The sequence below is a fragment of the Pteropus medius genome, unplaced genomic scaffold (genome assembly GCF_902729225.1).
Source record: "Pteropus medius unplaced genomic scaffold, Ma_sr-lr_union100, whole genome shotgun sequence".
In the NCBI taxonomy this organism is placed as follows: domain Eukaryota; kingdom Metazoa; phylum Chordata; class Mammalia; order Chiroptera; family Pteropodidae; genus Pteropus; species Pteropus medius.
The window spans coordinates 10,255,026-10,277,771 of NW_024349799.1; the positions used below are offsets into that span (position 1 = coordinate 10,255,026).

A 22,746-nucleotide genomic window follows, 5' to 3' on the forward strand; every position below is an offset into this window, starting at 1 on the left:
TCTCACACTTGTTCAAATGCCCACACTCCCCAGTGGCTGACTCTCTCTGCAGCCCATCTCACACAGTCTGAAGGGCTCTCAAACTTGTCTGCACATGGCCCTACTAAACACAATGTTTCTATTCCACATCTCTCCCACCAGCCTGCATTGCCCTCCCCCCTCCCCGCCCTCCCGCGTGGCCCCGCACATCTGTGCAGTGCATCTCCCATCTGGCCGACTCCAGCAAGAGGTTTCCCGCTCGGTGTGCAGCGGCCACAGTGGCCAGGAATTAAAATGCAGCGAGGAGGAGCCGGGGCGCGTCAGCACCGCGTTTCCAGGAGCGCACAGCGCTCGCCACCGCCGCCGCCCCGCCTGCCGGGAGCCGCGGGGACAGCGAGCTGAGGAGCGGGTGCTCGAAGCCCAGCAGCGCCAGCGTCGCGCGGCTGCTGCCCAAGTTCTCCTGGGGCCGGAAGAGGCCGAGTAATCGAGAGAGGAGTGCAGCCGGAGCCGCCGCCACCGCGGCATTGGAGTCTCCAGAGAAGAAAGGAGCGGAGCAGCGACTTCGGGTCAGCCCCGGGAGGTAGAGGCCGGGGCTCCGCAGTCCCTAGCTCCTGGTACCGCCGGGGCAGGGAGAAGAAGAGGCAGAGGACAGCGAGGCCGGGCTTTCTGGGGACTCGAGGCATCCCGGAGAGACGGGTGAAGAAGCGACACTTCCCTGTGGTCAGCCTCCTCGAGGGGCCCAGTTGCCAGCAGCCTCTGGCAGGACGCCCTGAGAGCCCCAACCCCCCCCCGCCCCGCCCCCAGCTCCAGGCGAGAGCGGGCACATCGAAACACAGGGTTCGGTCGTGGGACCTGGGGGAGGCTTAGCTGGTCTCGGCCGAGTGCAGCCCGAGGAGCAGTGAGAAGGGTCCTGGAGGGAAGGGAAAGAGGGCAGCATCAGCAGAGCGACCACTCACCCCAGTACACACCCACCCCACCCGCCGAGCCAGAGGCCGTGGTGCACCTCTGGGGGCGCTCGTTCCCTGGCGACTTCTCTCCCGTGTCCCAGCGCCGCTGGGCTACGGGCCGGGCTAGTAGGGTCCTTAGGGATGTCCAAATCAGGCATGGTGGTCGAGTGGCTGCTCTCCCAAGACCAGCGTAAAAGCTGGGGTTAGGCGGAGCAGGGGGGGACTCAGCTCGGGGTCCCCCAAGGTCCAGGACGAGGGGAGGAGAGGTGGGCGCAGCGCCGAGGGACTGTAGACGCTGCGCCTGGTGGGGCCCCTCCAGAGGTAGTGGCCGGCTTCTGGCATCCTTTAGGAAGACTAGGGGCCAGGAGCTCCTGGGAGGCGTTGGGTAGAGGCCAGTGCCAGGGGCGGCGGGCCGAGGCGGCACTCAGTCCCGGGCGGGCGCCCGCGGAGGCGGCAGCGGCTGCGCCGGGAGGGCATGCCGCGCCACCGGAGCTCCTTTCGGGCGCACGCTTCCCTGGCGCGGGCTGCGCGCGGCTACTGCTGCTGCTTCCACTGCTGCTGCGGACTCCCATGGCGGCTCCGCCCGGCCGGGGCCGCCGCTGCCGCCAGCTGCGGGCTGAATGAATGAGCCGGAGCGGCGGAGCCGGGCTGCCCGCGGCCGCGCTCACCGGCCCGGGACGCTTCCGCATGGCCCGCGAGGAGCCAGCGGCGGTGGCGGCGGCCGGGCAGCCCGTGGATAGCAGGGGCGGCGCGCGGGAGCGGGCGCTGCAGGGGCCAGGGGTCGCCCGCAGGGGGCGGCCGTCGCTGAGCCGCGCTAAACTGCACGGGCTGCGGCACATGTGCGCCGGGCGCACGGCGGCTGGGGGCTCCTTCCAGCGGCGGGCACTGTGGGTGCTGGCTTTCTGCACGTCCCTCGGCTTATTGCTGTCCTGGTCCTCGAACCGCCTGCTCTACTGGCTCAGCTTCCCGTCGCACACGAGGGTGCACCGCGAGTGGAGTCGCCAGCTGCCCTTCCCGGCTGTCACCGTGTGCAACAACAACCCGCTACGCTTCCCGCGCCTCTCCAAGGGAGACCTCTACTACGCCGGCCACTGGCTGGGGCTACTGCTACCCAACCGCACCGCGCGCCCGCTGGTCAGCGAGCTGCTGAGGGGCGACGAGCCGCGCCGCCAGTGGTTCCGCAAGCTGGCGGACTTCCGCCTCTTCCTGCCGCCGCGCCACTTCGAGGGCATCAGCGCTGCCTTCATGGACCGCCTGGGACACCAGCTCGAGGACATGCTGCTCTCCTGCAAGTACCGCGGCGAGCTCTGCGGCCCGCACAACTTCTCTTCCGTGAGTTGCCCACCGCGCGAACCCGTTCCCTAGGCTCTCCCATTCTCCAGAGTCAGGACCTCCCCTGTTCCCCGGGGGACTGGACACCAGGCCCCTTGCGGTGACATCATTCTGTGATGCCAAAGCAGAACCCACTCTCGGGTCCCCTGAGTCCGCTCCTCCAGGTTGCGGGAAGTTGAACACAACTGTAGGAGGAGTTGCCTCGCCCTTGTATCCCAGCCTCTCTCCTTCCGGTGTCAGCTCTCAAGCTCTCAGCTCTGCTCCTTACGGTCCCTTCTGGGAATACTAGCCCTACTTCTCCCCAGCCTCACCCTCCAGGGCCGCAGAACTCCAGAAAGCTGTCTTGTATCTGGATTGAAGGAATGGGAAGAGAGAGAAGCATGTCTTAAGTGTGAGCTTGTTGTGTTTGGGAAGATCAGTAAGAAGCTCTTCAAAATTGGGCCATCAGGAGAGGCACGCAGAGACCCTAAACAAGCTTAGGACTTTATCTAAGCGTCTTTGGCTTCAGAGTTTCAAGATCCTTCCATTCTAGGGGGACTGCGGAGGAAACTCTCAGAATATTAATTAACATCGGAGCTGTAGCTAGTTTGGTGGGGGAGGGAGCAGTCCCTTCTGCTACTTTTTAAAAGTCCTTGCGTCTTAAGCATCCAGGGCAATTGAGCAGTGGTGGGTGCCAGCAGGGCCCTCGCCCCCACCAGGAGTATAGGTCTTCCGGTCTGGACGAACCAACACTCTGCAGTGGGGAAAGCAGCGAGGCAGAGATATTAATATGAACAGCCGGGCCCAGGAGAAGCTGTGCTCAGAGTTTGTAAGCCATTTGCTGTGCTGGTTCCCCCACGCTGTGGGTCTGGATAACGCAGCTGTCAGACAGAAGGTATCTGCCTTGTGCGATCTGCCTAGGAGAAGTTCTGGTGCCAAGCTCCAGCATGGCACTAGCCTGTTCAGCCATTTGTGCGTAAATGCCCATTAGGTGAGTTTGGGCTTTTCCACTAGTGCAGGGAAGGTTAGTGTGTAAATTTATTTATAGTGCTCTAATGGTGATTTTACCAGCCTTTATGCATCATTCCTGGCAGTTTCATCTGTATCAGAGCTTTTTCTGGGATGGTAAAGAAATGTCATGGTTCCAACAGGTGTTGTTGGCACATCAGGCCAGGCCTCTGATTGGCTGATTGGGCTCATGTTTGTCTAGCATGGTGACCCTGGCTTCAATCTTGCCCTCCTTGTTTTGCTTTAAGCCTGTTTGTAAAGTATCCCTGAGTTATCCACTCCCAAAACATCCCTTGTTTTCTGGGCTTTCCAGTTTGTCTTTAAAGAATATCTATCTGTTGGCTGCCCTACCTTAGCAAGCAGGAGATGCCATGACCATATGCTTTTAAGTGACTTCCTCTGGACTTTAAACACAATTCTGAGTTCCACAAAGATGAGAATGAGGGTAATGATGCCTTTTTTGTTTATTGCTTTTTGGCTGACTGATTAGCAGCCCCTTGAGTGAGACTGAAGTCCAATGCTACATTCAAGTATCTGCAGCTCCAGCTCCAAGTTATACAACTCAGCCTACCAAATACAGTTCTGCACATCTGATGACAGCTTTACAAAATGCGCAGAATTGCATATTAACAGCCAGTATTCACTTCGGACATTCACCACAACACTGTATTAGCAATGAGTTTTATTCCCATTTTAAAGATTAGGAAAATGAAGTTCTAAAACACTGTCCAGAGCTCAGAGCCAGGAAGTTCAAAGTCCACCTTTGCATACTATCAAATGCATTGTACGGAAGCCACATGTAACCTTATTCTCGAACTCTGGGCCTGTCTTCTATCAGAGGACCCCTGGGTAGGATTCTTGCCCTCCCTTACCCCTACCAAATCCTATTCTCCCTAGAAGCATAGAAAGTAGAAGTGGAATTGGCCCAGGAGTCCAGGCGGCTATGGCTGTGGCCACATGATACCTGGGCCTAAGTCACATCTGCCTGCAAGCACACAATACCTTCAGGAACCACCTGACCTCAGCCTTCCCAGCAGATATGGTTATAAGTTAAGGAAAGCAGGGTCCTTCCCACTGGGCACACTCTCCGTTTCCCTCCCTGTACCTTGCCTTCCTGTGTCTAAAGAATTTGTAGGCACATATGCACCCAAACAAAAGGATTACCTCCATTCCCCAGGAACTCAAGATATGAGTTCCCCAGGCACTCAAGTGACCCCTAGTGGCTTCATATCATGGCCTTATGGGAGTTTCCAGCCCCTTAACATTTCATACTGTAGTTTTGTTTGTTTGTTGTTTGTTTGGGTTCCCCTCGCCTCCAAGGACCTCGGAACTAAAGGCTGTACCTCTCTAGCTGTGTAAGCCAGAAGCTATTTCAGAGGTGCCCCAAATACAGAATGGGCCCATCAGGAATACTTTCATCTAACCATGCAACCCTGTCTCCAGTCTTTGTCGTCTTTGGTGGAGTGGCATCATACTGTAGTGGTTAGGAGCATGAATGCTCAAGCTGTACTAATGGTTCTGCTGAGACTACTCCTTACTGTGGGTTCTTGAACAAGTGACTTAATCTCTCTGTTCTTCAGTTTCCTACTCCATCTAGTGGAGGTAACAATAGTATATACACCATATTAGTTGTGTGTCTGTATATATAGACATGTGTGTATGTGTATATATATAAAGTGGGGAGGCTCTTTAAACTGTACTGGGTCCCCATAAAAACGTTGCCTTTAAATGGCACTGGCCTCGTAACTGGCCTTTGGCCTCCGATTCAGCACTCCCTCCCTTCTGCATCCATTCTCTGCACTATAGCCAGAGTTGTCTTTCTAAAGCTCCACTGTGAACATGCCACCCTGCTTCTTAAACCCTTCAGTGGCTCACCTGTCCTCAGAAAGAGCTTCAGTTCCTTGGGCCCTGCACCTGAGCCCTGCCTTCTCTCTTGCCGCAACCTTCTCGTACCACATACTCAAGCTCTGCAGAACAGCTACAACAGCTGGACCGCTCTCCTCAAGCCTCTCCACCTTCCTCTGCTACTATAGGGGCCCCCACCCCTGTTGCTTTGTCAGCACGGGGACATCTACTCATCCTTCAACACCCAGCCCTGGGGTTTCTTCTGCTTTGGAGTCTTTCCTGATGACCCCCACAAGCCTCCCCTCATCACCAAACAATGGATGCCTTCCTCCTCTTCTCTTTCTACTACCCTGCTTAGGTGTTAGTCCTCGCGTGTGTGCACGTCATCACACCTCGTGATCTGTGTCTCTTACTCCCTCCAAACCTGGGCAGGAATCGTGTCTGACTTCCCTGCAGTCTCCAGCACCCAGCACAGAGTCTAATACTAAGTGTTCAGGAAAGGTCTAGGGAATGAATACTGTCACCGTGTACCGCAAGACTTATTGTTGTCCTGGGTCACTCACTCCAAGACTCTTGGAGTTCTACAGTGGCAGACCTCAACCTTTTTGGCACCAGGGACCGGTGCTCCTATGAGGATTTAATGCCTGATGATCTGAGGTGGAGCTGAAGCAGTGATGCTAGTGCTGGGGAGCGGCTGCAATATAGATGAAGCATGGACTATAGACTAGTGGTTACCAGAGGGTAGGGGATTGGTGAGGATGGGGGAGGTAGACGTGGTAAAGGGGATCAAATATATGGTAGCTGAAGGAAACTGGACTTTGCGTGGTAAAAACACAATAGAATATACAAATGTCAAATTATAATGTACACCTGAAAATTATATAATTGTATTAATCAATGTTACCCCAATAAAGTTAAATATATGTATATATATATATATATATATATATAAAGCTTCACCCACTCGCCCACTGCTCACCTCCTGCTGTGCAGCCCAGTTCCTAACAGGCCAAGGACAGGTACTGGTCCACAGCCCGGGACTTGGGAACCTGTTCTACAGGAACTCCAGCGGAGTGCATTTCTAATGAGCAAATGCCCAAACAATTTTGGAGTATTTATTTCTTTTTGGGACAAGGGGAGAGAGTGAGGAGCAGGATTCCAAATGCTCCCCAGACGCCTGTCTCCCAAGCCCTAAGGGGACTAGTGTAACACATGAGGAATGGGCTTCCAGAAGATACCCTTGGGGGAATGTGCCAGTTGTCTCCAAAGTCTCTCCATTCAGTTAGACTCAAGGTCTAGAAATAAACTCGGCAGAGGAGAGAAGAGTATTGCGGAGGGGCATCTGTTGGGTTTTATTGTCCAGGCCCACTTAGGATGAGTATTCTAGCAGCTCATGTTTGTGTGTTACAGCTATGCAAAGGTTAATCACTCAGCCCTCAGACAAACAGCTCCTGCTTCTGAATGCCCATGTTGTTTCCTTAGCATCAGCCGTGGACCTCAGGCTCTGCACACTCCGGCCCTTCCCAGTTTTCCTGGGGGCAGAAGTAAGCAGCCTTCCCAATAATTGGGCAGGATGGAGAACTGTGAGGCCAATCTCTCTGGCCACCGGGGCCTCGGAAGAGGGACTGCGGGGCGGAGAACAGGAGCACACAGAGTCCAATCAGGGTCGACTGTGAGAACAAGGCTAGGAGCAGTGCCCCTCTGAGAGGAGACATGATTCAGGAAACCGTGTCAGGCAGACCTGGCTGAGGACTTTGGCTCTGCCCCTTCCTAGCCTTGGATAGGCACTTAGCTCTCCAAACCTCAGAGAGCTGGGATGAAGATAACATGTATGCAGTGACTAGTCCATGCCTGGACAGCCATAGGTTCTGGATACTCAAATACTATTGTTATGGTTTGGAGAAAGGGATCGACGCAGTCTTTGTATCTAGTGGTAGCAGTTATTAATTATTATCAATATAATTATCCTATCTTAGCATGACCACTTACCTGTGCATGGATATGCTCATTGTCCGGTTTGGGCACTCGATCACTCAGTGTCTATTGAGTGTCAACTATATGTTAGGCTCTCTCCTGGCTATTGTGGATATAAAATTTGATAAGGCTTGGTGTGTGTCCTCCATGAACTTGCAGTATTGTTGAGTAGAGATATGTGGACAGATGCCAGGAGTGCAGAGGTGCCGTGTGGGCTCAGAGGAGTACCCAGTTCAGACTGGGGCACTCTGATGGCTTCTCGGAGGAGGTGACACCTGACCTGAGTCTTGAAAGATTAATAGTGGTTCCAAGGTAGAGGATTTCAGGGAGAGGGGACAGCATGTGCAAGTAAATACAGAAGCATGAAATGAGGAGATCAAACGCAAGAGTAGTTCAGGGTAGATGGCGGGAGGGCCGGATGTTCTGAGTGGGGTGGAGGTGAGGGATGATAATGCAATGATATGATGGACCAAACTGAGTTTTTAAACTTTGCGGAAAGACCTCTGACTTTTTACATACTGCTGTTACACTATGGAGGGAGACCACGGAGACCTCATCTATGGCCCAGTCCCCCAGCTGCCACCCCCATTCCTGATGCCATCAGGGGCCACTTTTCCCCATACCCTTCCCTATTTTTTATCCCCATTTGCAGGAGTCAACCGTGAATCCGGAGTTAGACTAGTCATAAGTTAAAGGCGAAGGAAACCATGCTTGGTTTCATCAACCTTTGTCACAGCAAGCAGGCTGGCTAGTACGAGCCAGTGAGAGAAAACAAGAAATGATTTCAGCAACGTATTGTTTAAAATCAGCAAATTCTGTTGAGATGGTGCTAGGCCAGACAGTCTAGTAGTTGTAAGAATGGATGTCTTTAGGGAGGCAAAAAAGAACTTTTGCCTTTAGAGAAGGAGGAATAAACAAGCTAATCCATGTCAAGTGCTTAGAGCAGTTCCTGGCACCAAGTAAGGACTCAATAAATGTGAGCTATTTCCGTTATTATTACTTGCAGTGAGCATTTTGTGAAAAGGACGACCGCAAATAGCACTGGCCGGCTGTGATATGCCAGACCAGAGCTGGGCATGTTTCGTGCCATGTCACTTCTCATGGTAACCGTAAAAAGTTGCGTGACCATCCACATTTTATAAGTAGAGGAACTGCGGTTCAGGAACAGACTGCGGTCTGCCCATTGTCACAGAGCCAGCAGGCGACAAAGCTGGAATTCGAACCGAAGCCCTCGCGACGGCATGGGTGTGTGCCACTGGAAGCACAGCAGCACAGTGGGTGAGGAAGGAGCAGTGTGGGTGGGGGGCAGGGAGTGTGCTGGGAAGACCAGTCTAGCCTCAGGGTCTTCCTCTGTGGAATGAGGGCATGAACTAAATGACCGGTGGGATTTGGCTGAGAAGTTCCCAGTCCCAGTGAGCGGTCGAGGGCATAGGGCTTACCCACTGCAGGTGTCCTGTGCTTCGGCCAACCATTTCTTTGCTTTGCAGAACTAACATAGTGATTAAGGGAGAAATGTTCAAGTTATTGACGTTCTAGAGATGTGATGGTGATTAAATGGACATTTATGTAAGGAACATGGAAAGACCACCCTGGTTATTTGACTTTGGGGAAATTAGTTTAGGGAATCAAATATAAATTCGGCTCAGGTCTGCAGATATCCAAATTGACCAACGTCAGGCTATTGCTGATAGTGGCTATTCGGAGGCCACTGTGGCCAGTCATGAAGGCATCAATCAGATGTCTGCCCAGTTGAGAAGAGCTGGAGGAATAAGCAGGCCATTTGTTTCATGCATCAGTCACTTTGATTCTCGTAAGTGATTTGCTTGGATCAGCTTCTCAGAGATTCAATCAACCAGCGCACATTAAGCGCCTATTGTGTGCCAGGCGTTGGGCCACAGAGATGACCGTAAATCCACTCTGTTTCTGGTAAATAGGCCTGCAGAGGTCAGTGTCCTTCATCAGGGTGACTAGGTCTACAGGGAGCTGTCCATCATACAGGGAGTGGGGCCAGGCATGTGACAACCTATGATTTGTATAGGACATAGTTACGTCAAGTTCACCAGAATCGAATGAGTGTTATGGAATCCATTTTACAGACTAAGAAAGCAAGATTCAGAAGGCTACAAAGTTACAGCTTGTGGGCAGCAGAGTCGGGATTCAATCAAAGATTGGCCCAGCTCCAAAGCCAACTTTCTTTTCTACGGCAATGTTTAGAGATGCTGATGAGAATAAACCCTTCCATACAAGGTGTCCCTCACAGTCTTTCAAGTTTCAAAGTTGTTTTTTCACTCCATGTCACTGGAAATCATCTGGATTCCAAGGCCTGCAACTCGGAGAAGGAAAGACGGTTTCTGAGAGTACAGGATCAATGATGACTTGTGCCCTCCTACTCCATCAGTGGGACAGCCAGATGGAAGGAGAACCATGAAGGAGAATCTATCTACTCAAGAGCTATGAAAAAATTCAATTCAGCCGTAATCTGAACAAACCATTTTCATTCTTTTAAGGACTTTGGTAACTTAAGTCCTGGCTAAGGAATCGTTGCCAAAATGAGATCCAGCTCAGGCCTGGGCTAACAAATAGATGACTCACTCGTAATTGGAACATGAATTGTTGGTGAAACAGATAGAGGCCACTCACATCCTGGGGAAGTTTGTTCTTCTGAGCATGTCAAATATCTCCCTTGACACCATTGTTTATACTATTGAATTGCTTAGTAAATTGTTTTCTCTGATTCCACACACATTTATTGAGCTCCTACTCTCCGTCAGGCACTTTACATTCATTAGGCCTGTTTCTCAGCCTGAAACAAGAGGAGAGTGTTCTTTTCTCTCTGGTACTGATAAGGAAACTGAGGTGCAGAGTGCTTCAGTAACTTGCCCGAGTCACAGACAGGAACCCTGATCCCAGGGTGCCAGAGTCAGTGCTCTTTGCCCTGCATTGCAGTGCAGCTTTGGCCAGACAAACCTGCATTTCTAATCAGTGAGTCTCAATTATTGTAGCTGAATAAGATGCCATAGTGTACATTACCATCTCATTTTATCCCCACCACAGTGCAGTGGAGGATGCTTATTGCATGCCGTTGCCTGCCCAACTTCGGAGAGGGCAGTGACCTGTGGAGGGTCAGGTGGCATGGGGACAGAAAATAACCAGGATTAGTTTCAGCCCTCTAAGGCCTCCATATACCTTTTCTTTCCCTAGCTCCTCTGTTCCTGGTCAGTGTGAGCTTGAGGGATTTTACCTGCTCTCAAGATTTTCTCAGGGAAAAAGCAACGGGCTTCTGAGTGTCGTGAAGAAAAGAATCAGTGCCAAAACTGCCTGCTGAGAAGAGTCATTGAGGCAAATGTTGAGCTCCTTACTTCTCAGGCAGGTCTATTCAAGCACACTCCAGTTGGCCATGGATGAATGGGGAACCTTCAAGACCCTCGCTTCTCAAGCTTTAGCATGACTAGTTTTCTGGGCCCACCACAGAGTTCCTGATTCAGTACTGGAACCAGGCCTCAGATTTGCATTTCTAAAAGTTCCCAGATGATGACGATGCTGCTGCTCCATGGACCACATGAAGGGGCAAGGCTATGGGCTCCTTGAAGTCCCACGAATGCTGAGAAGGGATTCATGGCCTCTCTCAGTCATGTCCAATTCACTGGGCCTGTAAAAGTGCACGTGGAATGAGCATTCTAGACTGAAGTAAGGCAGCTTGCCTGGCAGAGGAGTCCTGGTCTCACCAGTGAGCCCAGGAGGATAGGCATGACAGAGGCATCATTGTTCTGGGCGCAGCCTTCACACCACACCAAAGGAGGGTCTGCAGAGGGGCTGTGGGCCTAGCCAGAGTGCCAATCAAACCCAAAATCAAAGGCCATCTGGTAGGCTGAATAATGGCCCCTCAACAATAGCCATGTCCTCATCCCCAGAACCTGAGAGTACAGTGTCTTACATGGCAAAAGGGACTTTGCAACTGCGGTTAAAGGTTTTGAGATGGAGAGATTATCCTGGACCATCTAGTGGGCTTAATGTGATCACAAAGGTTCTCGTAAGAGAGAGGCAGAAGGATCAGAGTCAGAGAAGGAGGTATAAACACAGAAAGAGAGGTCAGAAAGACAGAGAAAGATTTGAAGGAAATACAGTGATAGCTCTGAAGATAGAAGAAGGGGCCATAAGTCAAGGAAAGCAGGCAGCCTTTAGAAGCTGAGAAAGGCAATGCAAGATTCTCCTCCAGCCTCACCCACCCCATAATTTTAAGTCTCTGACCCACAGAACTATAAGTTAATACATTGGCGTGGTTTGAAGCTACTAAGTTTGTGGTAATTGGTTATAGCAGCAACAGAAAACTAATATAAGCCTCGTTTGTCGTCCAAAACACTCTCTACTACACACCTGACTCCCACTGGCCAGGGTAGGTTTGCATCAGAGTCTACCTTCAAATCAAGAAAATAAAATAATCCCTAACAAACATGCAGTTAGGTTCAAAAAAGTCAACATGGGGATATTTTGTCCATGCTTACACTCATGTGAGATTGGGAATTTGGACCCCAGAAACTTAGAAAGGAGGTGCTTAGAGAAAGAGGAAGGAGGTGGCTTTAGGAATCAGACTTAATAAAACTTATGTTTACATACAAAGAGCATCTCTACTCTCTTGAACATAAAAACACATGTATAGGTGCCAGATAAAACTGAGCTACCACTGTCATTTTTCTCATTATTGTTGATAGGTGACACCTCTCACTTCTTCCAAGAAAGACTTCCAGGCCCTGGAAGAATAGTGTGTTATTGGTGGCCTTCTGTATATTGTCACTTTCTAACCAGGAACTGTATGTCATTTTCATTTCTATGGGCTGTCCAGAGCCTTCGAGGGTTTCTTCCTCCATTTAGTACCATAACCAAAATTAAAAATCAGAGAGGGAGCCTGAGTTACTCAAGGTCACATCGAAAGCCACTGGGAAGTTTGAAATAGACCCTGAGGATTTCTGTGCTTCAGCCCATGGGCGATGTTTTTATATCACAGCAGGATCTGCTTCTTCTACTGTGAACCTAATCTTCTTTCAAAATATGTATGCTGGTCATCCCCTTCTGATTCCAATGTTGTATCTGATCTGAAACTCATTGCCACTCCGATCTCTGAAAGTGACGGGTTTAATCTTCTCTTGGAACCCCTCCCAACAAAAATTATTTTCCCACTTTGAAATGGCACGGGCATCCACTGTGAACTTGCATCCATAAATCTAAACCTGCTGCTCAGGAAAGCAGATGAGGTTTGATTCTGCTTCTCAGCACAGTCTCACAGAGCAAATTATGGCAGGAATTTGATTTATAGAAGCACCTCAAAGGCTCTGGAGTGAGACGCGTGTTTATTCACTTTATTACCGTTTATTTTACACTATCTTTTTATGCTCCCTGCACATGGATTCGAAAGACTATTTGGATAGATGCTTATGACCTGCCGGTTTGCACAGGCGCTGTTGAGGAACATACCTCTCTTTGCTGATGCTGCTGATAATTTGGGTTGGGGGTCCTCATACAAATGTTGGGTGAAGCCCAGATATAACAAACAGGCTTGGAGACTGTTGCCCAAAGTTCTTGCCTGAACTTCTCCAGCTCAATGTTTCTATGGTACTTAGTGTGAATCTCCAGCTGCAACCCCAGTTTGTGTACAGGCGGGCTTGATTTAAGACTCAAATATCTCAGAACAGCTGGGGATATTTAACATGGCTATAATTACATTACGTTTTTGACAGTACATGAAGTGAGAGCATTTTTTGTTGTTGTTGAATATTCAATGAGCATCAAATATTTTAACCAGCCAGGGAAACACGGCTGCATTTTTCACATCCAAGTAGTTTCGTTTTAAAAATTCCAGCTTGGGATATTTCGGGCTCCAGTCTACTTTTACCATGTCTTTGGAAAGGCAAGAACGATGTCTCTTCAGCTGCGGCTGAGGAGCTGGGTTAGGTGAGCTGCGATGTTGCGGAAAGAAGGGGACAGGCAGGGACTGAGTGAGCCCCCTGTGTGCCAGGGCAAGGAGCAGGGTCGAGAATGTCATCACAGCTCTCTTCCCTGTGGCGCCAGCAAAATGGTGATAAGGAAGCGGAGACTCAGGTAGCAGACAGAAACTTGCCAAAAGTGACATTGCTGATCAATGTTGGAGCCAAGGTCAGCTAAGTTCTCTATAAAGGCATTTTTTGGCCACTTAAGTGTAATGATGGATGCCAGGAGGTAGGGTGAGGAGAGTAGAAACAGGACGGAGAACAGCCTGCTCTGCAGCAGGCTCTGTGCTTCACATTTGTCTTCTTCAGCCCTCGTGACAGCACTCTCGGGGCCAGTATCGTTGTGCCCATTTTACAGATGAGGGAAACAAGGCTCGCAGGGTTAACATGGGAGGTGCTGAGGACCTGTATCTCCTGCTCTTAAAGGACTGCATTTTGAATATTTAATTTCTGTCGAATCCTGGTTACCTCCCTCACACTCCTTCCCCTCCTCTGCCTCATGTTCCAAGAATCTCAGTGACCTATCCCCACCCTCCTGGAGTCAGTGGTTCGTGGTCCTGAATCACAAAGCCAAGTCACTTAATGAGCTGCTCATCTTTTTTCAAGGAATTTTTCAACTTCCATGCTCTTGCTCAGGCTGTTCCCATCCCCTGGAAGTCAGCCCTCCCTGATCTATTCAGCTGCATGCTTACATAGGCACAGATTATGGGAGGCTACTTGGGGTCTGATAACCGGCTGTCCCTGAGGAAGGGGCCGAGAGGGTGGGACAGGCTGGGTGGAAAGGAGCCTGGCTTCTTATTCTGTACCTTTTTCTACGGTTCGAATTGTTTTAAACCACGTGTATATATAACTTACAATAAACAAACAAAGATATTTTCTGGAAAAAAAAAAAAGCCATCTCTTCTAAGATTATCTCTGGCCATTCCTCCAAGCAAACCATCTGGAAAGCAAAGGTCCCATTCTTTCAACCTCTCTAAACTCACTTTGCTTAGGCTTCTCTTATATGGCCCTTTCTTCTTTGGATCTTTTATTGCAACGCTCTACAGATTGACTTTCCCCTCAGCAGACCAGCACCTCCCTGAGGGCGGGGGCCGTGCCTGGCTCCACCTTCTGGCTGCCCCAGGACCTAATGTCATTCTTCAGAAGTAAAAAGAGCTTGGTATGAATACTAGATTGCCAAAACAGGAAAAAGGATTGGTACCACAAAAACAGATGTAGACTCATTTAGTTGTTCATTAATTCATTCAATAAAGAGTGACCGAGAGCCCACGTGTGCCGGGCGCTACGCTAGGTGTGCGGCACAGAGGGAAATGGATACATACAGCCCTTCCCTTGCGGAGCTCACATTTTGCACCTCCAATAATGATCTTCAAGATGATCCGAATCAGTGGGAGGGCTTGTTTAAACATCCTTGGACCTGACTCAGAACTACTGAATCAGAATTTATGGGGGAGAGAGCCATAATAAATTATCGATTTATTTTTAACACGCAACCCCAGGTGACTGAAGATTTTAGGAAAACGTTCCGTGTTGGGGGGTGGCACAGATAATCTACAAATAAACAAATAAATGGAGAAGAGTGTTTCTATATTAATAAATGCTGCGAAGGCAAAAAAAAAAAAAAAAAGGACGTGAGAGAATGGCAAGAGACTGCTCGAAGTTGGGAATAGGGAAGGATTGATTCTGTGGGCAGATGACATCTTTGCTGAGACACCTGACAGATGGATGAGAAGGGAAAGCCATGTAGGGATCCAGGGAAAAGCATTCCCAAAAGAGGGAACAGCAAGTTAAAGGCCCTGGAGAGGTTGGAATGAGGGAGAGATGTCTGCCTCTTCCTTCCAACACTGGAGATTCAACTCTAGTAGCTCAGTTCTCCTGTTCTTTGTACCACGAGTACATCTGGCTCTTTTAAAAATGTGGCTGCCTCCCTCACCCACACAATGAGAGAGAACAACCTGATTCTAGCAGTTCTGGAAATATTGACCTCCAGAATGCTAATGTAATGGAGCCTTAGGTCCTTAGGCTGAACTCTCCTTTGAAAATAACTCCAAGTGAACAGAAAAAACCCACAGTTTCAAGAATGCAATTGCAAATCCCTGTGTAAGGGCAGCTCGGTGAGACCAAGGACGAGGCCAGGCCCTTTCACTGGAATGCTACATTTTGGTTAATTAGCAGCCCATTCCTCTGCCGATTAATCTTCATTAGGGCGAGGTCTCACACCTTTGATGCCCAGTTGGATTTTCCTTAGTCATCTTCTAAAGTGTTAGATCAGGATAGCTGGTTGTCTACTGAAAATAGGCCCCATTACCTGGCTCTATGTTTTACTAAGAACTTGCAAATATTTCACCTCTGTTCATCTTCATGATAACCATGTGACAGAAAAGCAAACAGTATTGTTCCCATTTTACAGGTGGGGCAACTAAGGCTCAGAGAAGAGAATTGGCTTGCCCAAGGTCACCCAACTAGTGCCAGAGACAGCTCAGTTCTAATGCTTTCTCTGGTACTTTCCCTGCCCATGGTGGTGAATCACTGGGAGACAAAATCTGTGCCCTTCTGCAAGTCTCAATGTCACTGTCACCTCCTGAGGGAAGTCTTCCTTGATCCCCCAAGAGAGCTTTGTGAAACTTGGTCAGAGGGTTGAATCCTTGGTTCAGAAGTTTCTGGGTCATCTACAGACAGAGTTTCTCAAACTTCAATAACTTTTACAGGCATGATCCACCTGTGGATATCGTTAAAATGCAAGTTCTGGTTCAGTAGGTGGGACCTGAGATTCTGCATTTCTGACAGGCTCCCAAGTAACACCAATGCCACTGCCGCATGGACCACATTTTAAGTAGCAAAGATCTACAAGGCTAGAGGAAAAGGCAGCATGGAGCACAAGAAAAAGAAGCGCCTCTGGTCCCAGACAGACCTGGGTGCATTGCAACGCTGGCACTTTATTTTGTGCTATAACAATCGACCCTTTTGGACAGAATTCAAAGAGGGACCACCTTGTCCTGAATCCTGCCCTGAGAAGCAAAGCTGCTTCTTCCAGGCTAGACCTTTAGGCTGCCGCTGCTTAAAATGCAGACAGCACAACCATTTGGTAAGTCTCTATTAAGGATAACTCTTTCCTTTGTCTTTATATGAGACTGAAATGACTAGTCATTTAGGGAGACCATGTGAATGGAGAAATAACAATGGAGTCACATACCTCCAAAATAAGTGCCTCGCAAAGATGAGCTGACACTAGGTATTTCTGCACCCTTTCTAGATTTTTGTGGCTATCAGTGGATGTGTCCAAGAGAGCTGTGAATCCAAGAAGGATGGCTTCTAGTTTAATCACAGTAATCAGTCTTGGTCTTTGTGCAGCATGTTGCTACTAAGTGGCAGAAGCCTTCAATTTGAGAGAGTCGGGCCAATAACAAGGCATTTCTAGGTAATACAGCTAAGCCTGTGCTTTTGTAGCTATAAGGCCATTAGTTAGAATTGCTAAGGCTGCTTGCAATCCATGCCTTAGACTGTTCATTTGATTCACTCATTCATACCCTCATTTGTTATTTCAGTCATTCATTCCTTTGCTCATTCTTTTATTTATTCATGACTCTCAGATTCACCTACTCATTCATACACTTCTTGAGTGCCTTCTGTATACCAGGTACTGTGCCGGGTTCTAAGGATATCAAAGTGAATTCACTCTAAGTCACCAATTCAATCTCCTCACCTCTGTATATCATATGGCAGGTAACAGGCTATGGTCCTCAGTGCCCTCTCCAGATTAGTGCTGTACCACTGGCCAAACCATTTGTTATCTTTATTCTGAGAATTTGTCCTGTTTAATCACATGGTTCCCCATTGCAAGAGTAAGCTCCAAACTCTCACCTCCACACATGCATTCTGCCATGTTGAGCTGTCTTGGGTTCCTTGTATCAGCCATGCTCTCCCAAGCCTTTGCATATGCCGTTGCCTTGGCCTGAAATATCCTGCAACCCCTTTGTCTTCTTGAAAGCTCTTTCTCTTCCTTCTAGGCTCAGCTTTATCATCTCCTGCCCTTCCCCATGCCTCTATTCTAGGATGAATTAGGTCCTTCCTCCCCTGGCCTGCATTTAGCCATCAGTGCCCTGAGACACTCAATCATACAATGGTTAAGAGTAAGGGCTCTGGGTTCAGTCTTGACTCTGCTATGTGCTAGCTGTATGACCCTGAACAGATATTACTGGAGTCTATGCAAGCAATTTCACATCTATTCTCCATCTGGATTTGCACAATGACTCTAAGGGAAGGTAGAAGAGTCGTAAATCCAGGGCAAGTGGAGTGACTTGCTCAAGGCCACAAAGCTAGTAAGAAGCCAAGTCTCAGCTACAACTTAGGTCTTCTCACTCCCTTTCCAGGGTTGATGTCAGTCTACAACATACACAAAGATGTTATCTACTTGGAGTCATTAATTAATTCCTGCAGGGCATCTTTATTACTTTCCACTGAGGGCTAGAAGAATCTGCTCTGGCCAGACAAGTAAGCTGCAAAGGAGAATTGAAGTTATTGTATGATGTTTCAGGTTTTAAAGTGCAAGTTTTGGCTGAGATATTTAAATAACTTCAAGTTATTGCCACCCTATGCAGAAGAGGACAACCAGGCAGTGGTATATGACTTCTGGGTGGGAGGGGAATTGAGTGGGAGGCCAGAGCCAGGCTTCCAGAGAGAAATTACCATTTTGTATTTATTACTTTGGCTCATGAGATTGCCGCAGGGACAGGCTTGCTAATACATTAGGGAATTGCCTCAGTTCTCCACTTCATTTTGTAGTGCGTAGCCCGGCCCAGGTGCAGACTTGTAGGATATGATTCAGCTCAGGCCTCCCAGGTACTCAGGGCTCTCTCTGAGGACAAGAGATGCTAGCGGGGATGGGGGATTGGGAGAAAGGAATGGAGGAAGAGTCCCAACACGGGAACCAGGGAACTAGAGTATGCACTCTGCCACGGATAGCTGAGCAACCCCAAGCCCTTAGCTGTCTCTCTCTGGGCCTCTGGTCCCCATCCAGGAGATAAAGTAGATCATAAATCAGTATTTCTCAACTGTAGCTGCGCATTATAATCACCTGGGGTAACTTATAAAACAAACAAAAATCACTAACACCCCAAGCTCAACCCCCAGAAATTCTGATTTCATTGCATTGAGGTAGAGCCCAGAAGTGGGTAAATTTTAGCCTGAGTTAAGAGTCCCTGGAATAACTGATATCCGGTCTTCCTTAGGATGGGCATTCTAGGAGCCTGTGTCATTAAAAAATGCAACAAGTCAGTGACTTGTTTCCATTTTTTTCCAGATTTTTGCTGTCAATAATTTATACCCGCTTGTGTCTCCCCTTCTTCCCAGTGAGGTTCCCTCTTCTCAGTGCATGTTGGAGAGCTACAGCAGGAGGCGGGAGGCTCAGCTTCAGGCCCTTGTTACTAGATCTGTGGCCAGGGGTCAATCACTGCGGGATTCCTGGGCCTCAGTCTCCTCGTCTCTAGACAATTAGAGGACAGCTTGACTCTGCTTGCTGCAAGCACAGGTTGGACCAGACTGTGTGTTACAGTGACATCTGGTTTGCAGAGGGCTTTCCCATCCAGTGCCTGAGCAGTCAGCCTGAGAGAGAATACTTTTCCCGTTTCCTAGATAAGGAGATAGATAACTTGCTCAAGGCCATCCAGCCAGGAAAAGAAATGGAACCAGACGAAGATCAGTTCAAACCTCAGCAGTGCAACTTCCAAACTAACATGGACTATTTTGTTAATTTTTCTGCGCCTCAGTTTCCTTATCTGCAAAATGGACACAAATGCCCCCCATTTCAGAGTGTGAATATAAAGAGGAAAAAGATAGGCAGGCGAAAATCCTGTGGAGCCTGGCCCAAAGCACATGCTCAGTTAATATCCTATTTCCTTCCTCCCTCCATAATTTCTCCCATTCTCCCTTTAGCCCTTCCTTTCTCCATGCTGGTTTTTAAATTCAAGGACTGGGATTGTGAGAAGCAATGCACTGTGCATGACTCTGAGCAAGTTGTTTAATCTCTCTGGGCCTCAATTTCCCCATCTGTGAACCAGAGATATTAGTGGTGTTTGCGATGATGAGGACCGAATACATTGAGAGAACAGGTTCTGGCATAGAGCGTTGGCTGTGACAGTTCTATTTCTGTAGCGCTTTCCTTTCCTCCCTAGGCCCTGGCACAGAGGAGTGCTCTGCCTCCCTCCTTGCCCCCAGTGATTCTCCAGTGATCTAGGGAATGATTCCCCCTACTGAAGGCAGAGGGTAAACAAGCACAGCCTCCCAAGCCCTCTCTTGCTGACTATGTTCTCAGCCATGACAGCTCTACTGTGCACACAAGGCCCTCAGGGTTCCCAGGCAAAGAGAGGCAACCCTATATCAGGAAATTGCTTACTATCTTGAGATGGAAAAAAAAAAGGAAAAAGCTGGAGGATTTGTCTGTGATAAGTCATGGTTAGAAACCCCAGCTATATAACTTTAATTCTCCACTCCAGCTTGTAAGTTCATGCAGTAAAAATAGTCACTAGTAATTTTTTTCCATGCTTTTAATTTTGTCTGTTTTTTTTTCCTTAACCAACCAAAAAGTCATCCTAAACTCTTAAGCTTTTATTTTTTTTCCCTTTAGTAGTCATAAAATGTGACCAGGGATTACAATATAAAAGCTATCCCCTCTCTTACATTGCCAGAATGAAAATGTGCAGACTCACTTACAATTTCTTAATTAGGTGTTGATAAAACAGAAGTGAGCCCTGGGCTTGGCTTGCCTCACCTGCCTCCAGGTGGCAAAGGAGGCTGGCATGGAGAGAGGCAGTTCAGCCAGAATTGGGCATGCAGCGCAAGTGCTGAACTTGAGTCACTGTCTTTCACCTCAAAGCTGAGTGATCCCAGGCAAGTGACTTTGCTCTCAGGGCTTAGTTTCCTTGTTTGTAAAATCTGGACAAAAATTAGATACTGACCTCCCTCCCTGGAATGTTCCAAAGAACATTCAAAGAATCCAAAGACATAATGTATAAAAAATTGTTTTGTTCAATGTAAAGTACTATAAACATGTTAGAGATTATCGTTACTGATGATGATGATGGTGATGGTGATGATGGTGATGGATGTGGGGCTGGAGATATGAAGATGATGATGCATGGATGGTGATAAGGATGGGTGGTGGTGTTGATGGTGATGGTGACGGTGATGGTGATGATGATGACTAATGATGATGATGATGGTGATGGTGGTGATACTGCCATGTGCAGGGTAGAACCTATGGGTTTATGTGATAAGAAGATTTTCCTCAGAACCTTATACTTCTCTATGTATATACAGTGGGTGCTCAGTACAGAATCATCCACTTAAAGTCAACCTCAGGTTTCAGAACGTGGTTCACCTCTTAGAGCTTTCAGTCATTTGTTCAGCAAATATTATTGAGTGCCTACTATGTACCAGACCCTGTTAGCACCGGACCACAGTGAACAAACAAAATGGGCGCAGTCCCTGCTCTCATGGGGTTTATAGTCTAGAAGATGGTGGAATGGGGTAGTGGAGATAGATGCTAAACATCTAAACGATGATTGTAGATGGCGATAAAGTCTTTGAAGACAATAAAAATAGGACAGTATGACACAGAGTGATGGAGAGGGGTATTGGCAAGACACTTTTAGTTTGTGTAGTTAGGAAGACCTGTCTGAAAAGGTGACATCTGAACTGAGATCAAAATGATGGAGGGATGTAACCAGGGTAAGACCTGGGGGCAAGGTGTCCCAGGTAGAAGGGACACAATGCAAAGGCTTTGAGGTGAGAATGAACTTGGCTGTTTGAGAGATGAAAAGACCTGTGTGTCTTGAACAGAGAGTAAGAGAGAGAGAGTGGTTTGAGCTGATATTGGAGAGGTAGATACAGGCTAAATTGTGGCAAACCTTATAACCTGAGCTGAATTTGGAGATTATCCCAAGGGCAGTAAGAAGACTTTGGAAGGTTTAAAAGATATGAGAACACCATGAATTAATATACTCATTAAGAAGATTATACAGGCTTCAGAGGCTGGATAATAGTAGATAAGAATAGAGAGGCAGGAAACAAGTTATGATGCAATATTTGGGATATGAGATGCTGGTAGACTGGACTAGGTTTTTGACAGTGGAGGTGGTGAAAGTGGTCTAATTTGGGATAAGTTAAAGGTGGATCCAATGAGACTTGATGTTGGATTGGGTGTGGAGTGGGACAAAAGGAGGGCTCAAAAATAACTCCTAGGTTATTGGCTTGAGCTACTGGGTTGATGCTGGTATCATGCACTGAGAAGGCGAAGGCTGGGGAGAGTCGATTTGGGGGATGGGAGAGAGATGCATGTAGCGGGCAGGTAGAACTCAACATTTGGATATATTGAGACTGAAATAACTAATGGACATCCTAGGAGGCAGCTGGACATATGATCCCGGATCTCAGGGAGAGGTCAGGATGGGAGACAGAGATTTGGGAGACATAGGTAGAATGATGGGATTCGGAGGCATGGACTGGATGAAATCATGTAAAGAGAATGTGTAGACGGAGATAAACAGTGAGCTGAGCACCACGGTCAGGCCAGTATTGAGGAGTAAGGGAGCAGAGGAGCTGACCAAGAAGGTTGAGAGGAAATAGCCATGGAGATAGGAGGGAAATCGAGAGAGGGCTGACATAGAAGCCTAGGGCAGGGGTCCCCAAACCCCAGGCTTCAGACCAATACTGGTCTGTCGGACCAGTACTGCTCACCACAGCAGGAGGTGAGCAGCAGGAGAGCGAGCTAAGCTTCATCTGTATTTGCAGCCGCTCCCCAGTGCCAGCATCACCGCCTCAGCTCCACCTCAGATCATCAGGCATGAGATTTCATAGGAGCACCGACAGGTCCCTGGTACCAAAAAGACTGGGGACTGCTGGCCTAGGGGACAGAGTTATAAGAGAAAAGAGTTGTCCTCCCTGCACAGCAATGGGCAGCAACAAAGGGCAGGCTTCTTTCCTGTTTGGAAATGGAAGGCTATGCTGTACAGAGGTTGTAAACATAGGCTTTGGAACCAGAAGCGCTTGATCTCAGTCCGACACTGCCATTTTTTAGCTTTCAGACCTCGGCCAGGCCCTAACGTCCTGATCCTTGGCATCCCCCTCTGCATGACGTTATTGTGCACTTTAAAGGAGATAATGTCTGTAAAGTACTTAGTGTTGGGCCTGGCATATCATAGGTGCTCAGTAAACAGAAGCTGGTTGGGTTCTTCCCGAAACTGTTGTGGTGGGTAGAGTTTTGTTACTCAGGTGCTATAGAGGTGTCCAAATTACAAAGGGAAGGTTTCATTTGGGCAATTCGGCCTTTATTCAGGGTTGGAAATGAAGCTGTCTTTAAGGATCAGACAGGTAATGTAAGAAGCAGCCAAGTCAAAGCAGATAGGGAAGTAATGTCACTGGCCAACTGGAGCACACACACTCCGCCTAGGGGTGTCCTAGTTAAAATGTTTAAAGTCCCATGTAGGCCAAACAAAATCCATTCATACAGGCCCAGTGCTGCCCACATGGGTCTGAGACCCTGTAAGGTGATGGAGGACCAAAGAAGCATTTTAAATAGGATGTATGGGAGAGACAGGCTCAGAGTCATATTTCAGCAGGGCTATCTGGACGCAATGCAGAGAGAGGATGGGAGGGGAATATAGGTCTAGTTTCCTGCAGGGAGAGGAGCCAGGAAACTCTTCGCT

General features: G+C 48.5%; 1 protein-coding gene across 1 annotated transcript in view; it reads left to right on the plus strand.

Moving 5' to 3' along the window:
• The first annotated feature begins 357 nt into the window (after nucleotides 1–357).
• The window catches only part of ASIC2 (acid sensing ion channel subunit 2), a 251,989-nt gene continuing 229,600 nt past the window's right edge, over nucleotides 358–22,746 (plus strand). Inside the window, exon 1 of the mRNA XM_039885986.1 lies at nucleotides 358–2,258. Within this exon, the coding sequence (XP_039741920.1) occupies nucleotides 1,551–2,258 (708 nt within the window). The 5' untranslated portion in view covers nucleotides 358–1,550. The remainder of the gene's footprint in view (nucleotides 2,259–22,746) is intronic.